At 35.9% G+C, this 24,598-nt stretch overlaps 1 protein-coding gene across 7 annotated transcripts in view; it reads left to right on the top strand.

The window, feature by feature from the left end:
• The window catches only part of Rfx3 (regulatory factor X3), a 239,369-nt gene that overhangs the window by 151,137 nt on the left and 63,634 nt on the right, over nt 1–24,598 (top strand). For 6 of the 7 annotated variants that reach the window (XM_034523217.2, XM_076918836.1, XM_076918830.1 and 3 more), the window contains 3 exons: nt 10,319–10,393; nt 17,391–17,572; nt 21,761–21,880. In XM_034523217.2, coding sequence (XP_034379108.1) covers nt 10,319–10,393; nt 17,391–17,572; nt 21,761–21,880 — 377 coding nt within the window. The remainder of the gene's footprint in view (nt 1–10,318; nt 10,394–17,390; nt 17,573–21,760; nt 21,881–24,598) is intronic. The other variant, XM_076918833.1, reaches the window with a different exon arrangement.

Genomic DNA, 24,598 nt, shown 5'->3' with positions numbered 1-24,598 from the left:
TTGCTTGATCTTCCTTAGATTTACAAATCAAACTTCAAGTATACTAGTTGAAAGTACTATAAACTTTGAAGGGAAAATAACTTAATGTTTCATTCATAAAAATTTGGTCTATAGATAAAGAATGATATATTAGAACACACTGTTTTCTATAACATCTAAGTCAGCATTAGATCCATAAAGTTTTATTCTTCTCCCCAATTTAGTGGGGCTGTGCAGCACATGCATATGGGTAATGAGCAGTTCTTTTGTGAGCAGGATTTACTCATGTGCCCAGTTTATAAGTTCAGTATACACAACATGGAGTGGGACTGCATTTGCTGTGTGTTTAGCTACAGTTGTGTTTACTAGCCATAGAAGTTGCTTCTTTATTCTGTTGTACCATGCTTATGTAGCTAAGGTTCAACTCTAACTGTAGTAAATTTCATAGGAGACAAGGTTTTTAATATAGCCACAGATGTTAGCAATAATTTTACACATTCATTTTTTTGTATAAGTTTAGTGAGTTTTCCATTTGACTTATAAGAAAGAGAGAGGTAAGAGCATGTTACTCAGTATTTTTACACAAATAATTTTTTTGTAGCCAACGTCAGACTGTAGCCAAGATCTTTTGCCTCCAGAGCCCTGGATGCTGGGTTTACACACATGTGCTACCACACATAACAAGGTTTGATTTTTGTGTGTGTGTATGTGGTTTTTCGAGACAGAGTTTCTCTGTATAGCCCTGGCTGTCCTGGAACTCACTTTGTAGACCAGGCTGGCCTCGAACTCAGAAATCCACCTGCCTCTGCCTTCCAAGTGCTGGGATTAAAGGCATGCGCCACCACCGCCCGGCGGTTTGATTTTTTTTTTTTTAAATGTGCTCTCAAAAGTATAGAAAAGAATAATTGAGCAAAAACCTGCAATAAAATATAAAAATAAAAGGAAAACTTGAAAATCAGAATTTGAGATGATGTGAATGTATCTATTACATTATCTATGTCATATAGTTACAGAGAATCAAAGGAAACCACTTTAAGAGACTTAGTGAGGTAGCTTCACACTCTGCCATTAATAGTTTAAAATGTAGGCAGTGATAGGAAATACAGTGGGAGCAAAGTTGAAATGTATAGTTCAACAATGATAAAGTTTTATCACTTTTTATCAACATAGTTAAAAATATTCTGAGGTATTAAAATTGAAATTAAATCTTGATCCCAAGTTTCAGGTAGTCCTCTTCAATTAGACTGTTGGAAGTTTTGAGAATGAAAACGAGGTCTAAATTTAATTAAAAACTCGAAACTATTCAAATCCAAACTTTTGAGGTGATAGTGACTATTTTGTATTTGTTTTCATGTATGAGTTTGAATTATCTTCTTCCGTATTTTAACATTTCACAGAAACAGTGTGTGTGCATGCGCGTGCACAGTTGAGCGTGTGTGTTTTCTGGGAATTGAACTGAGAGGGTCATGTGCATGCTAAACTGTGCTCTATCACTGAAGAATCCTATCAGCTTCGCAGTTAGTTTCCTTTGCTGCTATCTTCATCAGTCATCTTAATGACCTTAATGATCCCATAGACTACGTCAGTGGAACTAGCTCCATTTCTGAAGGCTATTCTCTAAGACAGGAGTGCAAATTCATACTTAATACACCAGACTACATGTATTAAAGTATTTTGGTTAGTTTTATCCTGTCTTTCTCATTGCATCACTTTTAAATTACAATGTTAAACTTTTAAAATTTTTATTTGACTAATTTTTGAGTCACCAAAATCATAGTTGTCTTCTAGTAATTTTGCTAATGTTAAGTTCAGCGTTGCCTAAAAAGGAAAGCACAAACCGAATAATTCTTGGATGTCAACGTCTCTCTTTACATAGAGCACGTGCCTGCTTCTGCTGCTTTAGTAGTAGCAATAGTCTGACTCTGGTAGAGGAAGAAAACCCTTTGATTGCATTTGAGTGCAGTGTTCCTAGTATAAACTCTACAGAGCATCGATGGACTCCATTCCCAGAGCGGCGACTTAGTGACTTGTAGGCAAGAGGCCCAGGATTTGCAGTTCTAACAAATTATAGTAATTACTGATATTGCAGTGATTATACAGACTACATACAATAGTGAAGTTGTTGTTAATGCTCAGAATAAACTAGAAAAGGCTAGGGCCATTTGCAAACATAAGCTTGATCTTAAGCCCCATCACTTATTGCTAATTCAGCAGAGTCCTAAAGGATAATTCTAGCCCCTGGCTTCTCTAGTAGATACGTCATCATAGACTGGTTTTATTAGACTCATAGATGGGGAAGTAGTAAGTTCACAGAGTAAGCACAGGACACCCAACCAAGACAAGACAATGTTTTGATTTCATCATCATCTAAATTTCAACACCAACTGTTATCAGAACACACCTGAGTACTATACATTTCTGATCCACATGTTTTCTTCTTTTTCTCCTAAATACTTTCAGAAGAACTTCAGGTAATAAAATAAAATCACAACCCCGCTTAAACCTGTGTTCATAAATTTTATACATTCTCTAAATTCATATGACTGTCAATGAATTAAAATTTGAAAGACTTCATATATTACAGTATTTGCAAGCCCTAAAACTTGTGTCTTCTAGTTGCTTAGCTGTAACTGTCAGCATGTCATCCTTCATTATTTTCTGAATGAAGATGTAAAGTAAAATTGGCTAGATGTATTGCTGGACACCGTCAGGTTCTTTGAAGAGTTAAATCAGCAGCCTGTTTGGAATCTCTCAGTCAGCTCTTCTGAATATTGTATCATCATTTCATGTTGACCAACATTTTGCCTGAAGGTAGAGTTTTAAGAGCAGTATTAGAGCCAGTGCCTTAGCTTCCTGGGTAGGAGGAAGGCCAGCTTTTTGTGCATTTCTCAGGCCTCTTGGGAAGAAAGGACTCTGAGTGGATATTTAGAAAATATTCTGCCACTTGCCCTGAATTGATGATGGTTTAACAACTTCATGTAAGGCATTTGAAATTTTTCACATCCCATGAGACATGCCTTTACATTGACACTCAGAACTTTTGTTTCTAAGTGCACATCAGTATACACTCATATATGATGACTGCCTTTGTGTCAGTGTGTATATATATGATTGAAATCCAAACTCCTCCCAGTGATACCTGTACCATGTGTAGTGAGCTATGCTTATTTGCTGCTCTGATTAATTTCTTTAAACACATAGCCATGCTGCTAGGCAGACATTCCGTGGTTACAGCACCTCTAGTATCTCGTTCTCCACTGCAACCTAAGCTCTACTTTTATACCTTACCTAATGCTCTCTTGTAACATCTGTAAAGGGAATCTGACCTCACCATGCATTTCCTAATCAATAGGTCTCTGGAACAGTGGTACAAGACTTGATTCCTTCAGTCTTATATCTTTCATGTCAGAAGAACCATTGTCACGTGGATGATTATGTGCATGTGTGTGTCTGTGTGGGGGATGGTCTGCCTATGAGAGCAGGTTCTCACAGAAGCCAAAGAAGTCACATCATCCTGGACGTAGACATACTTGTGATGTGGGATGCCTAACAAGGCTTCCAAGAACTCACTCTTCTGAAAGATCAGGGTGTGCTCTTAGATTCTAAGCTTTGTCATTGTCAACATAGATACGTATGATGAATAGTTACCATACTGCAAACTGAATGCTACTGCCATAAAATTTCTTACATGAAATGAGTTAGCCATTAATTTTAAATTTATCCCTGCTTAGGTTTTCTGTATTAAAGCAGAATAAAGTCAGATTCTTCTCTAGCATATACCCTTAATGACCTCTAGTATAGTTATCAATAGAGTCCTACCTTCCCCTCCGAAACCTAATGATTGAGGGTTCTTCCATTCCTGTCTCTCTTCAGCATTATTTTTTTTAAAAATTATTTAATTTTGTTTTATGTGCATTGGTGTTTTGCCTGCTTGTATATCTGCATGAGGGTGTCAGATCCTAAAACTACAGTTATGAGCCCCCATGTGGTTGCTAGGAATTGAACCCAGGCCCTCTGGAAGAGCAGCCAGTGCTCTTAACTGTTGAGTGGTCCTTCTTTTTGAAAGAAAAGATGAGCCCATCTTTTTCTTTCAAACATTCTTATCTTCCAGCTCCCATTAGAATAGCACATAAAACTCTACCTACAGCATTTAAGACTTCCAAAAGCAGCTGAAGAAAGGAAGGCTTTGTTTCTACTCACAGTCCATCATGCCAGGAAAGTTACAGTGGCAGGGGCTTGGGGTAGCTGAGCACATGGCACCCATAGTCAGGTGGCAAAGAGACATAAGCACTCATGCTGAACCTACTCTCTCATTTTTATCTAGTCCATTCTTATAACCCATGGTGGTACTCCTCTTGGTTACAGTGGTTTCTAACCTCCATTATCTGACCTAGCTTATCCCTCAAAGGCATGCCTAGGGGTTCCCCTAATCTGCACACATTACTCTCTATAGGCATTTCTAGAAATTTTTCTTCTAATTGGTTCTAGTTCTGTCAAATTGACAATCAGCATAAACCTTCACAGAATGTAAAGAAAATGATGTTGAATTTAGGATGATGAATTTTGGATTCCAGTCAGACTCAGTGCCCTCACAATCTCGACAGTCCTTCAGTCCCAGGAAGCCCCACTTTTCCTATGTGCAAGTAGACATAGTCCATGGAAGTATGCCTATCTAACGTGAAAGCATACCTATCTTATTGTATTTGGTGGTTATGAAAATCAAATGAGAAAAATGGCTGGAAAATCTATTTAAGAATCAGAGTAATCATAAGATGGTACAATTGTTTAGTTGTTTATGAATCCTCCATAATAAATACTGTGCTCAGTCCTCTTAATCACTTAGAGCAGAAGCGTTTGAGTAGACTTCCCTGAATATGTTTTTAGAGTTACTTATTTAATTTTGTGTATTTGAATATTTTGCTTGCATATTTATCTATGTACCATGTGTGGGCATCATGCTGATCAATGTCAGAGATGGTGTCAAATCCCTGGGAAATAGAAATCATGAGCTGCCTGGTGTGGGTGCTAGGACCTGAACTCAGATGTTTAGCAAGAGCGAGAATGCTGTGCTCCTAACTGTTGAGCCAGCTTTCCTGTCCTCTTTTACTGGCACTTTATAGAAGGAACTGAAGACTTACCATATTTTCTAAAACATAGTCACAGACTTCCTCTCTTGTCTATCCGTTTATACCGAATTTGCCTCCAGTGTTCTCAATGGGTTCTAATCTCTAACCGTCTCAACCACTAAACAGAGTACTTAGGTATGGTAGCAGCTCAGCAAAATAAGAAACCATCCCCTTAGAAGCATTCTTCTTCTTATTCTTCTTCTTCTTTTTTTTTTTTTTTTTTTTTTGAAGGTGGCAAGAGTGATTATTACACCAGAGAAGATTTAACAGTGAAATGTTACTTCTGTTTCACTGACACTGTGCACTCTTTTAGAAAATAAATTAGTGATCTCCTTTTTTTGAGTATGAGCAAAGAATAAAATACAGTTTAACGTCTTAGCATCCTTTGCCCCCTTTCTTCCCACTCTGGTCCTCTTTTCAGGATACAGGTGGGTCTTTTTTTCTCATGTCCCTTTTGGTATATTGATTTTGTGGTCGTCGTTGTTGTTTCTGGTGGTGGTTGTAATGGTTGTTATTGGTGATTGGTGGTGGTGGTGGTGGTGGTGATTGTGGTGGTGGTGGTTGTGGTGATTGTGGTGGGTGGTGGTTGTGGTTGTAGTGATTGTGGTGGGTGGTGGTGGTGGTTGTGGTTGTGGTGATTGTGGTGAGTGGTGTTGGTGGTGGTGATTGAGGTGGGTGGTGGTGCTGGTGATTGTGGTGGTGGTGGTGGTGGTTGTGGTGATTGAGGTGGGTGGTGGTGGTGGTGATTGAGGTGGGTGGTGGTGGTGGTGATTGTGGTGGGTGGTGGTTGTGGTGATTGTGGTGGGTGGTGGAGGAAGATGTAACATAATATGGGTCTTTATGCTTGGAGAGTGCCATCTTCTCCATGACTCTGGGAAGGCACATATTTTAGTGATGAAAATGTTTTCAGCCTAAGCTTTGAGCTGCCTGTTTATTACCATGCTGTCTCTCTTTTTCATTAGATAATAAATACTGTGTCCACTTCAAGTTCTTCCTTGAGGTGTTGCTGAATCTTTGTAGAAGCAATGCTGAATATATTATCATTTCTTCTGGATGGAAAATACCTTATCCCACCTGCCTCTTCTGATTTTCGAATCACAATTCCTAAAAAATCACAGAATATTCTCTTACTGTTCTAGGCTACTACAACATTTGCATATTTGTTATATCTTTAAATGTGTTTTCTACCTTATAAAATTGATGCATCTTTTTTTTTCTTGAATTAAAAGAACCAAATGTATTTATTGACACATGGTCATTTTTACTACATTTTTGACTATGTAAGTAAAATTTTTGTTGCTATGACAAATACTTGAGAGGAGAAAGAGAACAAAGGGAAGTTTATGACTCAGAGTTTGAGTCACGATTGGCTGGTTCCATGTGCCAGAAGCCTATGGCTGAGCAAATTACCTGGTGGTGGCCAGGAAAATAGGCAATCAGAAACCACTCAGCACCTTTAAGAATGCACAGTCAGTTTCCTTCTTGCTTTACATTTCCTCCTTTACATTTCCAACCCTCTTCAAAGTGTTCCAGCAGCTAGCAACCAAGAATTCAACATGTGACCTCTGGGGACAGTTCATATTCAAATTATTACATTCTGCCTCTGTTCCCCAAAGTCCCTCATAATGTGAAATGAATTTAATCTAAGCACCAAAGTCTCTAAAGTCAGTAGTTCCAAGATTGCTCCAAAGTCCAGGTTTAAAGTCTCTGAGATTGAAAGCGAGGTCTTTGCTGTGAGCAGGCTCCAAAGTTTAAAGGTGGTCTGCTCCTCTCTACATGCAGCTGAACAAAGGAATTAGATAAAGCCCAGAGAAGAGGGGTAGGGCCAAAACTACTGAAACCCAGCACAGCTGAAGCCCAGCACAGCAGGCCTTAAATTCTACGCCTCCTATGTCTGTCATCTCTGACATTTGTATGGTGGTCCTTGCTACTTGCCCTATTGTTTTTGACCCTACTTATTGACTGCACCTTTCTCCATGGACATTTCATATTCCTAGAGAATATCATCCTCGCAGAGGGTCTCCATTTCCTCTTATTCACTCTTACTGCTTCACAAAGTTTGCTCCCTTAGGAGCTACCTGTAGGGATTCTGACACTGACACCTGTAGGATTCCCAGGCCAGCCATTGAAATCTGGGTAGAATCATCCATGACCTTGTAACTGTTATATTCTGTATGCCTGCAAAACTTGTGTTATGTGGACAGCGATGAGGTCTGACACCAGCTTAGGTTTTTTGCACTATGGCCCTAGTAGCTTCCAAATGCTCAGACGGTTTAATACAAACTGAAAATTCTTTCCTAGGCAGTCCTGTGGAGCAAGGGCCCCTGGAGTTGTCTTCTCAAGTGTTTCAAATATGTTGAAACTTTCCTACTCCTTTGCCTTAGAATGTATGTGGTCTTGTCAATTCCTTAGATGCCCTCAGGATACCATATTTTCCATATGCAAAACACATAGCCTCTTTTAATTTGTGTGTGTTTCAATTTTGTTATTATTGTTGTTGTTGTTGTGTGTGTCTTGGTTTATATGTATGGCATACACACATGTTTTTTCAATTGTGGGTGCCTTTTGTTCCCACAGAGGCCAGAGAATATCCTTGGGAGTCCTACTCATTGACGCTGTAGCCAGCCTGAGGGCCAGCAAACTCAGTAATCCTGGCACCACAGGAGTTCCATGCCTAGCTTTCTGTGTGAGTGCAGGCGTTGCAATCATGTGTGTGATAGCATGCTTGAGTAGTCTCCCTTATAGTGAACAGGAAAAAGAAAGAGGTTGCCTGTGTCCATGGAATACCCGTCACATTTAGAGTGCGTCTTCCCTCTTAGTTGCTCCTCTGCTAAGCCTCACAGACACCCCTAAAGGTGTACTTTACTCTTCTAGGTTTTTCTTAATATAGTCAAGTTAACAGTCAAGCTCAGGTTTCTGTCCTGGACATGCCCCTTCATTTCGATCCCCCTCATTTGAGCATCCCCCTGCTCTTTTGCTTTCTGACTCAATTCTGCTCCTGCTTCCTAGCACACTCTCCTCATGTGTTCACTAGAGAACATTTCTTGTTTAGTACAAATTTTAAATTCAGGGAAAATGTAAACAATGAGAAAATATGTACAGGTTTATAACTCTTCTTAAATATATTTTGTCTGAGTACTGGGTTCACAATTCTGATCATATTCTCAGAAGTTATCTGGTAGGAATAAATTATTAAAAAAAAAAAAAAAAAAAAAAAAAAAACCAACAACATTTTCCAGACAGTCAGTATATCTGTCCTGGTGGATGCAGTTGGACATGTTTCTCCTTTTGCCATTTTGCCTCCTTTCCCAGAGATCCTAGCTACTGGCTCCCCTACTGGCTGGAGGGAACCATATGTAGACCAGTAAAAAGCTGGAAGCATACAAAAACATATGATAAAGCCAAAAAGTATCCAGGGTGGATTGGTTCTTTTCTTGACAACCTGGCCTTGCAGGGAATCAGTCAGCACCACGGTAGCAATTTCAGTAAAAGAAATCCCTAAGGAAGCCAATTGATGGCTGATCTCACTTAACACTGCTGTCTCTCAAACCTTAGTGAGGATTTATTCTTCAATGTGATTCAGCTGTTATAATTCTGATAAATTTTGCCTTTCATTTAAACCTATAAAATGATGTTATGTCTCATTATTTATTTACTTATTAAAATGCAATCACAGTTCAAATTTCCACCCTCAAAGTTAAAAAAAAAATTGTAGGCATTTAGCAATTTTGAGCAAATTCTTCTTAGGCATGCTTTGTTATTACACGAATGATTTCAACTATCTTATGCTGCCTTTTCCTTTTGAAAACAAGCGTGCTTTTTGATTCCTTTGAAGGGATTTAAAACCAGGCTGAAGAGATGGCTCAGCAGCTATGAGCTCTGCTCTTCCAGAGGACTCAGGTTCAGTTCCCAGCACCCATATGGCAGGTCACAACTGTAACTCCAGGATCTGACGTCCTCACACAGACATATATGCAGGCAAAACAGCAATGCACATAAAATAAAAATAAATAAAATTTAAAACATGGGTTTAATTAAAAATGTTCATTTACTCCTTAAGTTACATTGTGTATTCTAAAATGTGATCTTTTTTAATGTAAACAATAGATTTTCTTCTGTTTGTTTTCAAGTTTAATATACTCTGTTAGCGTCGCAGCTGGTGGAGAGAATGATTTAAAAGGCACTTTGCCTTGTTTCATGATATCAAAACCAGCTAACTATAGAATAAATTATTGCACATTTGTTATGAATTGATAACTGCTTATACCGAATTGTCGATATATTTATAGTTTTAAAATAATGAAATTTATGTTCTCAAATTGCATAATGAAGGTTTTAATTAGCTGGTATTTTACTATGCATCAGTTTCCAAATGCGTACTTTTCAGTTCCTTTCTTGATAGCATGTGTCATAGTGCTGTGAGCAGAAGGATAGCTGTCTTACATATGAGGTCATCAAGAGTGCCTCAGGTTTGTCCCTGGAAGCTTTTGCTTAAGAATGATTTTGTGACTGCCCATGGTGTGCTGGGATTACATTGAATATAACTGGTTCTGTTCTTGTCCATTTTTTGTTGGCTCTGAGTTATTTTCTCTTCTATTCCTCTTTCTGCTGTTATTTCTAATATTTCTGCTTCATCATCATGTCCTAAACTATAATAGAGACCATAGTCACATCTGAATGCTCACCTAACTGACCTTTCCCTACCAAATTTTACTGCTAGAGTAAAAGGATGTGTAGACTTACTAGCTTTTAGAGTTTTTGTAACTTGCATTAAAATACTAATGCATATTAAATTCCGATTCTGTTTTATGATTTTTATTTCATGACAGAATAGAACAAATGTTAAACGTGCTTTAGGTATGAGGCTATATAGAGAGGGGCTAATATCCCACATCTTGAACCATGCAAGTAAAAAAAATAGTTTCTTATAACTAGAACAATCTGCCAGGGTTCTTGATCCTTGAGTCTCCATGCTGATTATAATCACAAAGTGTTTAGAAAAGATTACTTTTGTAATTGAGCTTATTATTTATGTGCATATTATATTTCATTCTCTAGGGATGGAAAGGCTGGGGGGAACACATTTAGTGATAGCTATTCATTAGCCATCATTGAAGAATGAATTAGACTTTAAGAATCAATCAAAAATTCTCTGGTCAGCCTTTTATTACTATCTTGTCTTGAGCCCTTTTTTCAATGACATTTATTATCAGATTGAAATGGCGATTGAGACGCTGCAAAAGTCTGACGGTCTGTCCACTCACAGAAGCTCTCTTCTCAACAGCCATGTAAGTTGCCTCTTCATGTACACTAATCTCTTGCTTGTTCTGCATGTGTTGCTTGCCTCTAAGTGCTTGTTTTATTTATTTACTTATTTATTTTGCTTCTTAACCTTCTTTTCTCAAGCCTCTTCAGACTCCAATTATTTAATGTGTGTTTTACACAGTGGGGTATCTCAAAACAGACCCAGTGTGCTGCTTTACCAGGTGTTCGGACTTCCTGTCTAGATATACAAAATTTAAAGTGAACGACAACCACTATTTATTTCTAAAATGTAGTTAATAATGATTTTAAACATTTCAAGATTTTGTTAGCCACATACTTATTTCCTCTGAAGCAATACATCTTTATGTCTGAGACACAGAAGCAACCATGTCTCTCATGTGACTGATAAAAGTCTTCAAATGGACAAGTGGTCACTAATGCCAAAGCAGTGGTAAACTCTTCCAAGTGCATTTACTGGTAAGAGTGTAAGGTAGGCAGGTCACAGTCGTGGATGAACTCAGTGTCCTAAACACTGAAGAAAAAGGAAAACGGGTCAAAAGTGAAGTTGTCTGTAAGTCGTGAGTTGCTCATACCGAGGCAAGCAGAGTGGTCTTGTTGCTTCCTGACGTTCTCCCTGTTCCCAGGCCCAGCATCACTGTAACACTGGTAAGTTTTGTGAAAGAAACATTGTCATCATCTGTTCAAAATTGAGGAAATCAATGAGAATGCTTCCTATAATGTAAGAAACAATAGAAGGGTATTATTTTTAGAAGGTAATTTCTGAATTAAGAGAAAATGAATGGACACGTGACTTAAGTATTCTAGATATAGGAACTAAATTGGCATTAGTAACATTTGAATAAGAATTAGAAATCCCTTTTCTAACTAATTGGTTTTTTTTTTTAAGTTAGGGATAATTTATTGTGATTTCTTAATTTTTCGTCATATTTTTTATGACTAAAAAGTTTAAAAGTAAGATCACTGGAATAGCTGTAGTATTTTTAATAATCATGTAGTTTATAGGAAATATTTCACTGTGTTTTTTTTTAAAAAATATTTGAACTGTGAACTATTTCAGATTTGTATTCCAAAGTATCACTTCCTTCTGATGTTCCAATGTTGGATTTTGGAGGAGGTATTTGATTCATTCTCTTTTCAACAGTAGTATCTTGGCAAACAAAAAATGTTAGCCGATTCAAAGAAGGCCTGTGATTATAGTAAAAATTACAGATAGAAGCTTTAAAATAAGGACATATATTTTGTCACCTCTTTTTAAAAACTATTTGAACACTCTTTTCCATTCTTTGTTCTTAAATGCATTTTGCTTATTGGAATGAGTCTCTGGTCATGCTAAAGGCTAGTTTACCATATGGTATTAGGATGAATCTGCCAGTTTGTATATTGAGAATAGCAAGTGAAAATACTTATCACTTCCAGGCAGAAATGTGCGGGCATCTAAGTCTTTCTAAGAATAAATAGACATTTCTAGTTGCTCTTTTAAATTTTTCAGTTTTCTAAATTGACTCTGAAAGTCAATTCTTATTTCATTTGGAGATATGAACTATATCATAATGTGCTGTTTAAATTTAATTTCAATCACCCAACTTCATTGATACTTTCATAAACAATACTGTAGGTATATAAAAATTTTAAAGTATTTCTGTTTTAAACTTTTGAAATATATTGGGTTAGTTAAAATTATTTTCTTTCATTAGAACTTTGAGGTAACGTTGTCAATGACTGTAAATGAAGCTGCTCAAACAACACAAGGATGTGGTTCCCTGGGTTTGAGGTTTCATTGTGTAGCACAGCAAATCTTCCATGTGTTTAATCCTCCTTGCTGTATTAGGAAGAGTGAACACAAAGGTTGCCCCAATGGTAGCAATATTTGTTTTCTGAACTCACTCATTTTTATTACATCTCGAAAGCAGTCACGTTTGTTCAGAACTGCATGTAGAGTACAGTTTTGTGAGCAGAAGAGACAAGATTAGTTTTATCCTGATGCCTACTGGCTTAGTTTCTCCTGGAATGCAGAAAACATTTCTATTGTCTTTTTCTTGGGATGTTAATGATGCTCCTGACTTTCACTGGGTTTCCCCCAGCAGCTGGAACAAAACGCTACTCAGTGTGTGTCTTTAGTCTGTTTATAATGTTAAACTGATGGCATTATGTCAGCATCTTACACAACCAGTAAATATTTATTAGCTACTTAAAGCTAAAAAAAAAAAAAATACTTTTATGGGTTTTTTTCCTAACATGGTTCTCCTGCATAGAACAGTGCTGGTACATAGTAGTAGATGCATACTAAATATTTACAGAATATTTGCATATAAGAAACAGTAGAAGGGCATAGACCTTCTCTTTAATGCTGTAGATTTCCTTTCCCAGTCACGTGTATGCTTATTTTGAATTTATACACACACTGTGTTGGTTTCTCTTTTTGTCCCAAATCTTCTAAAGTCAGTATGTATGTACTGGTAGTGAGTTCTCTCTCATGGCTGTTTAATTAAATGAAGAATAAATGGGACAGTTTATAATTTTCCCCATAGACCTTTAAGATTAAGAAAAACTTATTTTCGCCGGGCGGTGGTGGCACACGCCTTTAATCCCAGCACTTGGGAGGCAGAGGCAGGCAGATTTCTGAGTTCGAGGCCAGCCTGGTCTACAGAGTGAGTTCCAGGACAGCTAGGGCTACACAGAGAAACCCTGTCTCAAAAAAACAAACAAAAAGAAGAAAAAAAGAAAAAAAAAAAAGAAAAACTTATTTTCTTCTTTTAAAAAGTTGTACCCCAAAGTGATACTACTCATCTCTTTGCATTTTAGAATGTGCTTTATTTTAGTTTTAAAGAACTTTTTGATACAATACTTTTATGTTTATGTTTTATTTTTAAATTTATGTGAAGATGCTGTTAATAAATTTTATAGATCTCTCTAAGTCCAAAGCATATCTAATTCTTTTAGTTGCAGACTTAAGCTTGTCCTGTATTGTCAACTGTAATTAACATACGTTTTCATTTAGTGTTTATACCATATCAAATTTAGGGTACTTTAGATAGTAAATTTCAACCTAGAATGTTGTTAAATTAAATTTTTACTAGCTTTTGCATAGTGTACTTAAACCTGTGTTTCTTTTTAATTCCACTTAAAGAATATGAAACCCCTAGGCATTTATGGTTTTGGAATCTTCATAATCCAGCAGACAATTAATTTGTAATGCTTACAAGTTTAAGCTACTGAAATATATTCAGCTTAAAGTAAAATCTTGGATTTTAGTTTTCCCCCCACTGCTGTCCTGGCTATATTGTAAATAAAAGTTATTATAGGCCTGTCAAAATGTATAACATCAGTGCAATGAACTTAAAGTGATTCCGAATTGATAATAATTCACCTAGAATGCCAAATGTATTTAGATGTTAATTAGGCAATGCATTATTTATTTAGCTTTATTTGTCAATCAGTGTTTCCCTTTAGGAAAAATAGGAACTTTTCATCTTCTGTAATCTGTTCTAATGAGTACAGATTAAATACAAAGGTTGAAAGATTCAGTTATCTTGCTTTCTGCCCTTAGATAAGTATATGTTGGTTCATTAGTATAATAATTAGGTTTAAAGATAAAGGTTAAAAGTTTCTATGATATTTTACAATCTTTAAAGTATTTCCCAAGCTTCTAAATATACTCATTTTATAATACAGTTTATTAAAAGAATAAAATAAGAGAAACAGTTGTATTCTAAATTACTGAATTTTCAGGGAATAGAATTCTAAAGTTCAAATACATTTTGTTAAAGAGAAAACTGCATGAAATAATCTTTACCTTATAAGAATTATTCAGTTCCTTTGGATAGGTAGCATATGAGACATAGCATAATCTTTTACATTATATTACAGAAATGTAACTGCTTAGTTTCTCTGATAATAAAAATAGTACTATGTAATCATATGTGTTAGATTCAATATCTTATTTAGAATTTCATCATGTGTCAAAATCAGAAAATTAAACACTGGTATGTAAAACGTAGATGAAATGTTCCAGCTGTATCTGCAAGTCTTTTTGGGCATAGTCTAGATGGTGTACTGCTTCTGTAGTAAGTTTCTAAGATAATAGCCACAGGTGTGGTTGTTGGTAGTCTTCCCAGCAGGGGCTCCATGCCAGCAGACCAGTCACCTCCATCATCAGGGTTTTTATTTCTACCCGCTCCCCTATCCTTCCACATGTGCTCACCAGGAATAAAGTGCTTCCTTTTGATGAGATGGAGGCAAAACAAATTTAGCTTTGCAATTGTCAAGTCTGAGTCAGCAAGATAGCTGTCCAACCAACCACTGCTGGATGCTGCTTAGTATGCATCTATATGCCTAGTTGTGTGTGTTCATCTTAATCAAATTAATATTTTCAAAAACTCGTTTAAACATAAAACATTTGGGGAATGTAAACAATATGCAAAGGAGAAAATAAGTGTTATATGGAGAGACTGGTATACAGCTATGATACTATTAGGAGTTTCATTTCTGTATCTAAGTCATTATTTTCATTTGTTTATATTACATTAAAATTGTTTATTGCTTTATTTTTATTTATATATTCTGGTTATAAAGTTCACATTTTAAAATTAACTTCCATTTCTAGAAGAAACATCCTTTAAACTAAGATTTTCCGTATTAATATATCACCTGCTCATTAACAAAGGAAAGTATATAGAATTATTTCACTCCCCTTTCTTAATTGTGTTATTATGTCTTTAGTGGGGACAGATATACACATGTGCGTGGGCACATGCGCACACACTCACACACATGCACACACACTCATACACACATCTTAAGTACTTTGCACTTAAATGTGTTCTACAATGTGTACTGGGAATATAAGAAGCTTGTTACATTACTTACAACTGCTAAAAATATTTTCACTTTATACAAAAGTCTTTCAGGAGCTTTTAAAATTTTTCTTTGTTAACCCTTGGTACCAAGGGTCTGTGTTTCTTATTTAACATGTTAAGAATACCAGTGGAAGGTAGCTGTGTCTTGCTCTATTTAGAGCCTGTGTGACAGACTGTAGCAGACTTTCATGCAGTACAGTTTCACAGTGGCTACTTTAATTCCACTGGAAGTGCATTCACATCCTGTCAGTTCTCTGAGGTGCATGGATGAAATTTGAATCAGGTTTGTATTGCTGTGTTTTGTCCTTCTTACTTGTGTTTTATATTTTAAAAGTCTTGAAATTTTAAAAAAGGGAATATTCTAAAGAAGTCCACTAGCCCACTGTTCCAAGCAGAGTACTAATTTCAACCTCAGTAACTTAATGAGTGAGTTTACTCTGATGTTTCATATTAAACACATGTTTAGAGAGACCCTACTCTGTGCATTATTTTCAATACACACACTCATGTTTGAGGGTCTCTGGGAAATGTTTTACTTATATGAAGGCTCAAAGTAAATGCTATGAAAAAAAATCTTTATGAACTATAGTATTTTTCTGTCAATGTAAAAAGGAGACATAATTTTGTATAATCTCTTTAGTGTTTTATGGTGTTAAATTATATATGACACAATATTAATATGTATTTAAGTTTATTTATTTATATAGATATATGTTCCTTAGGGAACTATAAGTCTTCCTTAACAGGACATAATTTTATAACTATCTTATATGCATTGTGATATATTTCCTAAGCCATTAACTACTACAAGTTTGATGATACATATTTAACTATTTAATGATTACTTGGGATATTTGAAGTTAAAATGCTCTGGAAAATTCAGTTATCATAGTTTAAAAAATAATCAAGATAATTAGATAAGTTTTTATATAAACCCTAAAATATCTGGTTCAAAGTTTAATCAAAAGTCTTAAACTAGACAGATAGATTAGAATAAAATCTTTGACTTACTTGAGTGCCCAGGTCAATATCCCTTTGACTAAATACCCAGAAGAGAAGTACAGTCATATTCATCTTCACATTATTTTATTTCCATAATTCACATTTAACTGCAAATCTTGGGTTCAATGTTTGGTCTTTACATTTATAAATGCCATGGAGATTGTTGAGACAAATAATAATGAGGCATTTGCTGCTTTAATGGCCTGTTGGTCTAGAGTAATTAGGAAATGAGTTAGAAACCACACTTAGACACTGAGACAATATATAACCTTGGGAAAATCATTTGCATTTAGTTCGTTTCTTTTGCAATTAAATGAATAAGTTGAGATTTAATAATAGACATTCAGTGGAGATTTTTTATTTCTGTATTTAAGCATTTCTTTTTAAAAAAACAAAGTATAATATAAAACTTTAACATGTAAACTATAGGCAAAGAGTATGATTTAGTATTTAGCACAGTAGTGTGCCTTCAAAAAATTTCGGGGTATAAAGACACTTCAACTTTGAGGTAGAAAATTGATGATTGTAAAAATACTACCTTTCATCATCTTGAAGTTGTTTGTAGCCTGTAGCAAGTGCCCTTCTTTGGGAGGGAGAATGACTATATTTTGCCTATTTGCATCATTTGTCCCAGTAGATAAGATGTTATCATATTATCTAGTAGTTATTTGAGATAAGTAAATTATAATTCTGTAAAAATGGGTAAAATCTTACCTCATACAAGTAAGCCTACTGTTTATTGTAGCAAATCAATGTAAATGATGAATTAGGTGCCATTTTGCCAGGCTTAGTTTTGTTTTATAACAGTTATAAATGATATATTTATATTGTGACTTTGGACCAGTGAATGCTGTTATTTAAATTCTTTGTAAAAATATAATACATATCTCAGGAATATAGTCAATATAGGGAAAATTTAATTTCCCTACTCATGCTGGAAAATTTAAAGAAAAGATATGTCTAAACTGATAACTGCTGTAATGTTTCCCAGAGCTTAGAAAGTCAGATATCTCAGCTTCTGAATGATCACAGGTTATCCTAAGAGTTAATGAAGAGATTCCAAGTAGCTGTGAGTGCTGTACCTTGCCGAGGTTTTGGGAAGTTCCATGAATTCTCTGCTTACTCTCTCTTGTCTCAACAGCTCCAGTGGCTGCTGGACAATTATGAGACGGCAGAAGGAGTGAGCCTTCCAAGGAGCACCTTGTACAACCACTACCTTCGACACTGTCAGGAGCACAAGCTGGACCCAGTCAACGCTGCCTCTTTTGGAAAACTAATAAGGTCCATTTTTATGGGCCTACGGACTAGGAGATTAGGCACTAGGTTAGTACTGACAGTCAACATAATTAGTTCATCTCTGTTTCAAATTAGAGCAGTGTTGAAGAGTGAGCAAAAATGTACTTGATTACAGAAAAGATGTGAGGACAAAAGTATAGAATGAACCCCCTTATAAAGTCCATAGGAAAATGAAAATTATTATTCAGTGACTATCACCACACAAGTTAGTTTTCAAAGTACATAGAACTTAGAAGCCAAGTTGTTTAAGATTTGCATATAACATACACGAATACAGTGACATACTAATGGAAAATTAAGACTTCCTTATTGTTTTAAAAATACATTTAGTTGTTTTTATTAAAACTATTTGAGTAGTAGAAGTTAAGGCTGAAGTTTCTTCTTTACTTTGTGATTCTGAGGCCAATTGAAAGGATTTGGTAACTTACAAAGTGTACATGTTTGAAGTTCTTTCTGATGGTTCTACTTAGTTTGCCTCTTCCTAGCCTTCTCAGCTTTCCAGTTGTCTCTCTTGTTCTTGATTGTGAAAACAGGCACATATGGGAGTGAACTGTGTTGTATTTCCACTATAGAGAACACTTATCTGAAGGAGGGACTTCCCATCTTGTGGGTTTCTTTCCTTCAGAAACAATGAGTGATTTTCCAAAGCAAACATTATGAAAAGAAATTTTAGAGCCTTGGAGCTTCATTTCTATTTTCTACAATTTTATTTTATAATTTGAAAGCTCATATTTTAAGCAGTTAGGTAGAAATACATTAATCCTTTGACTTTCTAACGCATATGGGGATCATGTACAAAACATTAGAGACGCCATTCTGTACATTGAGTGATAACACCTTAGTTAGAATCAGAGCCTCAAAGACTTACTGTACAAAGGATTTTAAAAAAAAAAAAAAAAAAAGAGTCTCTGGAAAAAAGTGACAGCCTAATAATTAACATAATTAAGTATTTATGCTGAGAAGAGAAGCAAATGGTGTCAGGGAGAAAAGACTAATGTATCCTTACTCATTTCCAGATATATGGCTAAGACCCCTATAACAAAATACAGTTTAACATGGGAAATACATACCCATTTGTTCTAACTTCTTTTCTGTTACTGAAATAAAAAATTGTAACCAAAAACAACTTAGAGAGAAATGAGGTTTGTTGGTTTGCACTTTGTTGTCTCAGTCTATTACTGAGAGAAGGCAGGTTCAGGAACTGAGGAAAGATAGGGACCGGGAGGCACGAGCCGTGCTTCTTGCAGTCTCGCTCATAGGCCCTTGTTTACCTGCTTTCTTACACAGCCCAGACCACCTATCTTTACATGGTGCCAGTTGACTGGACCCTCCTGTAACAATTAAATTTTAATAACTCAAACTTTCTCCCAAATGCCTGCAGGCCAGTCTGATCTAGGCAGTTTCTCAGTGGGGGCTTTCTTCTCAGATTACCCAAGTTGAAAATTAAAATTTAGTATGGAGTGATTTCTGTAGTATAATTTTTATAGAATGTGATACTTTTATATTAAAGAGTCAAAGAAATGGAAAATGGTGATTTTTTTTTTTTTTTTTTTTTTTGCTAACCCAAATGAAGTAGACACTTTGGAGAAGCATGATTGGACAAAGTGGTATCATCTAAAGTTATAACTAGTATGAAGTATGAGGGTGGCCCAGGAAAGCCCGTTGTGCAGCTCCATTGCTGTTTCCTCAGAGTAAACAATACTCTTTTGTCCTGTTGCACGAAGGCCTCTTTGGCATGAGGGCCCTAAATCCAATTTACCAAGGACAATCAGCTGTGCTTATCACCATTTCACAAGTGAGAGAATTTATTCTACTCTCCGGGACCTGTTTCTGCTGCTTTCTCTAATGCTAACTACCGTATTTTAGGGCAGTATGCCCAGAACCTCATTACTGTGTTAGTTTTAGAAGAGTTGGTTGTGTTTGAACTATGCATTTTTCCTTTTGCTTGCTTTGAAGCAAGTGTGCAACTTGCAAATTGCCAGAGGTTCAGTTCTTTCATAACTATATTCTTCTACTGGTACTTCAAAAGGTAGTGTATTTTAAATTGCAGAATGTGATTGTCTATTCATACTGAAGAAACTCGCTTTTATTCCTTTGGGGAAAAAAAAAAAGAACTTTTTGTTTCTCTAGTATCTGCACCCGTGCCTCCTCTCCCCACCTCCAACAACAACAACAAAACCAGGAAAATACTTAGGAACCTAACCTAGTATCTCCTCACTGATGGCTCAGTAGTTACATATATAGTGCCAGTATTTTGAAACTCCAGGCTTTAGTCAACATTCTAATAGCTGTATTGTTGTACTGCTTTTGTTACTGAAAAGATTTCAATGGGTCCTATTTGGAAGCTCTTTTCCAGCTCTGAAACACATCTTTAAAATAGAAAGGGACAAAATTGGAGTTGTTTGGGTGTGTGAATGAGTAGAATCCATATTCTACAAGTGCACTCTGCAGTACTGAAGCTTTTCCTTTCATTTCTCAATATGAGAGGTGCTTGCAATTGAGCTGGAAAGGAAAGCCTAAAGGACTAAGAAGGGAATACATGCTATGGGTTGAGTGTAAACCAGTGGGGTATTTGGAAACGGGAAGGATGCTCATAGAGAAAGCTGGTGGTGCGGGGTCAGAGTTCAGAGACTGCTGTGGAACCTGTTCTCCACTTTTCACTCCTATTCCAAGGGTTGAAAGGAAAATCAGTATAAATCAAGAGGCAAATGAAATCCCATGTGGTTGGTTTTTAAGTGAACATTCTGTGCAAGCATTATCTGTCAACAGAATTGTCTAGTGAAATTATCCAAACCAGAGCAAATCTCCTTTAGCCCTTAAGTAGATGAAGAACAAATAAGGCCAATGAATTTCTATCAAGGGCAATTTAAAGGGCATCTTGTGATAGATCCCTTATCCAAAGGGATTAAATCCAACTGAGGGTGACCCTGGGTGTGCTTCTCCTCTCAGGCCATTCCTGGCGGGATAGAAAGAACTTCCTCCCACTCCAGTCACAATGCTAATTTGTAAGAAACAGTCTAAGAGTAGGAATATCAATTTATGTGTGTTTTCCCATGACTAATGGCTTCTGCTTTGTACCCTTCCCTTTACTCCAAATAACCTCTGGTTTGTTTAGAATGCTATATGGTGTGGTTTGGGTAGGTTTTGTTATAGGCTTTTGCTCTAAGTTCAATGGGTTTTGTAAACAATAGCTAATCTCTCAAGTTGAAGGCATTACATTTTCATTTCTGTTTCATTTTCTTGAAATTATAGGGATTTGATTACCTTAATATCTCTTCAAGTATATGGCTGATCTAATGTACAGTTGTTAGTTTTGGAATTAAAATTATCCATTTTCATTAAAAATATTTAATCCACACACCACTTGCATTTCTTTTTGTAAGTAAAATAAAAATTGGAAGAATGCTCACAGGCGTACTGCTGCTATATATAGACTTGTTAAAAACTGATTTCTCTGCAAGAACTTACATATTTAAAATGTTATTTTTACAAGAATTTGCAAGTTTCATTCAGAATAAAAATTACCATTTCTAATATCAAGCATGGAATTTTTTATTTCTGAAGAAGTTGCAAAATTTTGATTCCAAGAGGACCTTACCATTTTTACAGGAACATATCCCAGTCTTTTATGCTATATCTAATTAGTAATCAACAGATATGAATTGATAAAAACAGAGAATAATAAAATGTTTTTAAAAGAAATATATTAAGTAGTTTTTTCCTTTGTATAATTCAAAATATTAAAACTAAACCATTATATAACATAATAATATATCATTGTTTCTAAAATTAGCCCAAGACTACAGAATGAAGTTGTTTTTTTTTTCCCCCTCTGTGTTTATGGAAAATTGCTTTCTAGTGTAAAGTGATTTGTGCTGTGGATGAACTGTGATTGGCTTAACCTTCTAAATTACCTTCTAAATTAAATTTGAAATACATATTAAAAATAAATGAATATGAGTGGGACAGATGGGCTATCTAGTGAATATTTAAGTGAAAGGAACTATTTACCCTTGAGGTCTTCAGGTGATTATTTTGGAATCTTATTTTGATCTGGAATGTCACTATAGAAATATAGCAGGTATCCAGAAAAGATAAATTATAAATATGAAATGTTGGTATAATGTTTTAACCCAATTTTTCTCTGTGAAGTTAATGGCTAATGTTAGTTTTTCTGACTTTTTGTGTTTCCATATTTATTGTTCTTTTGTGAAGAGGAAACTCCAAGTACCATTACTATGGGATTCGTGTGAAGCCAGACTCTCCTCTTAACCGGCTACAAGAAGATATGCAGTACATGGCTATGAGGCAGCAACCCATGCAACAAAAGCAAAGGTATAATCCGAGTTGTTGTTGTGTCAGAGCTACATGCACAGTAACTCCAGAGGTCTTCTTATCTCTGAACATAGGGAGCAAGCAAACACACAGGAAGGGATGCTACCATTGACATGCTCCTGCTGTGAATCATGTTAAAATATCATTTAGAATTTCAATGATCCTTTTCTTAGTTATTTTAAAAAATAATTTAGTCTTCAACATGTTGGACCCTCTTAAAATTAAATGTGATACCCAAAACTACTGTTCATACAGGGAAATGGCATGCAAAGATCAAGCAGTACATAATACATGCAGTACAATACATAGTACATACAATAGCAGTACATCTAGGCAGGTAGCTCCTTTGGAGAAATTTGATTTTAGTATCCATGAGCCATGCTATTCTTTACATCCTTCAAATAATCTTGTTAAGTTTTATTTATTGCATATGCAAATGTGTGTGTGTGTGTGTGTGTGTGAGAGAGAGAGAGAGAGAGAGAGAGGAGAGAGGAGAGAGAGGAGAGAGAGAGGTATGGATGTGTGAGATATATTTGTGAAGGTAAGTGTATGGAGGTCAGAATAATCTCAGATTTGGTTCTCTCCTTCCACCATGGGTTTCATCCAGTGCAGCTCATCCGGTATGCACAGCAAGCAGCTCTACCTTGTGAGCCATCTTGCCTAATCCAGCTAATTCTCTCTGACAAAGTCTGAGTTCTTGTAGGATCTTTGGAACTTCTTACATTTCTTTGGAATCTAATCTTCACCAACGTAGACCTTAGAGCTTTAAGAGATCTTACATGCATGGGTGGATGAATGAATCAGAAGATGGGTGGGAAAAAAATGGATGGATGGATGGATGCCAGAATTATAAGTCTTAGAATTGAAAAGAACCAACTCTGTCTGATCTGTACTCATAATCCTTGACAATCAAAGCATTAGCAGACATGTTTTTCACAAAGCTTAAGTGGAATATACAGACCATTGCACTGTTGTTAAGAGCCCTCCAGTCACTTATGACTCAGTCACAATTTACAGTAAATTAAAAGTTGGTGAACTCCCCATCTTTACCAGTCTAGCTTCCTTATGCTTTGTAGTTGTAACTGTCCTTTCCTACTGAAGTAGGAGAAGTACTAGGAAGAAACAGTGGTTTCTTGGGTTCTTTGTTATTCTAAGGCAGTTATGTACATAGGCAAGATCTCCACACTAGTATAATAGCATGAGTTATAAGTTATAGAAAGACAACATCACATAATAGGGTTTCCTCTGGTCAAGAGACACTGATTAAAGGCCTACTATGTGCTGGGTCCTAAATTCAAGGGTAAGACATAGTCTCTACCTTTGAAAATACAAGGTGTGTGAGGTATGAGGAGAATAAAGTAATGTAATGTCTTGTGCCCAAATCCAGTGTATATCAAAGAACTGTAGAATACAGAGTATTGAACAAACCCCGGGAGACGGAGGATTAGGAAACTTCATAGAGAAAGTGCTATTTGAGTAGGGACTAGGAGTGAGAAAAAGAAAGGACTTTCTAGGTAGGAGGGAAGTATTCTCATAAGCAAATAGAAGTAAGGGTAAGGTTGGCAGTGGCCCGTGGTTTGAATAAGTTGTTACAGCACAAGTAGAGTTGCAAAGATGTTTGAGTAGAGAGTGAAAAAGGCAATGTCTACAGACAGCAGTTTGAGGCACACATTAAGGAACTTAGTTTTACTTGCAGGTAATTAAGTTTGAGAGGTTTGTGTGTAGAAATAGCTTTAAAGCTATTTAAAGCTTTTAAGCAAAAGAATGAAATTTTGATTTTTTTTTTTAGAGAGATGACTTTTTGATTTGGGGCAAGACATATCTAATGGGAAAAACTTGGAGGTAAGAGCTCTTGTCCAGTAGTTTCAGCGCTGTCATGCTCTCCAGTGTGTCCTGGCCCAGTGACGCAGGTCCAGGCAAAAACAAACACACAGATTTGAAATTTTGTTTTTAATCACTAGCTATTATTTTTTAATCTGTAGGTAGAAGATGAATTTAAAAGGACTGAAGAAAACACAATCAAATTTGTATTAGTATCTTATATGGTAGCAGTAGTTTCTATGCTATATAGAATATAATAAACTATTATGAACTTAAGTTTTTGGTTATTTTTCCACTTATTAAGAACAGAATTTATAGCACTTACTTTCTTCTGTGCTCTCTGCCTCCAACTTAGCAGCAAAACACAGTAGATGGTGGTGAAATCAAGAAAGCTTGATTTAGAAATAACATATTCAAATGTAATTACTAACAGAAGCTTGATAAATTGTGCCTTAGACAAATAAAGCCAGTTTCTTCCTGTGATTTATCTGGGAGGAAATCTAGTAAGCTTGTGTGAATGTAAATCTCCAAAAGACAATCTCTATAAAAAGCCTGAATTAGGTAAGTAAAGGTTGTTTAATTTTTCTTTTCTTTCCTTTCTTTTTTCTGAATTATCTCCTATAAACAGACTCCAGAGCTGTAAAGGTTAAGGAGTCATGAAAATCGTGTGTGTGTGTGTGTGTGTGTGTGTGTGTGTGTATACAAAGACACATCTGCAGGTGGTGATAATTGCTGCAAGAAAAAGACCCAATGTGAGCATATTTATGTAGATATAAAATTTTTATTCTATTAGTAAAGTCTATCAGTATCAGTGTATCAGTGTCTTGAGTATTCTGCCTACTTATCAATGAAGAGCATTAGCATACTGAAGATGGACTGGATGGAATATATTTTTTT

Source organism: Arvicanthis niloticus, chromosome 1 (genome assembly GCF_011762505.2).
Source record: "Arvicanthis niloticus isolate mArvNil1 chromosome 1, mArvNil1.pat.X, whole genome shotgun sequence".
Classification (NCBI taxonomy): domain Eukaryota; kingdom Metazoa; phylum Chordata; class Mammalia; order Rodentia; family Muridae; genus Arvicanthis; species Arvicanthis niloticus.
This window is presented reverse-complemented; position numbering and strand designations above follow the sequence as displayed.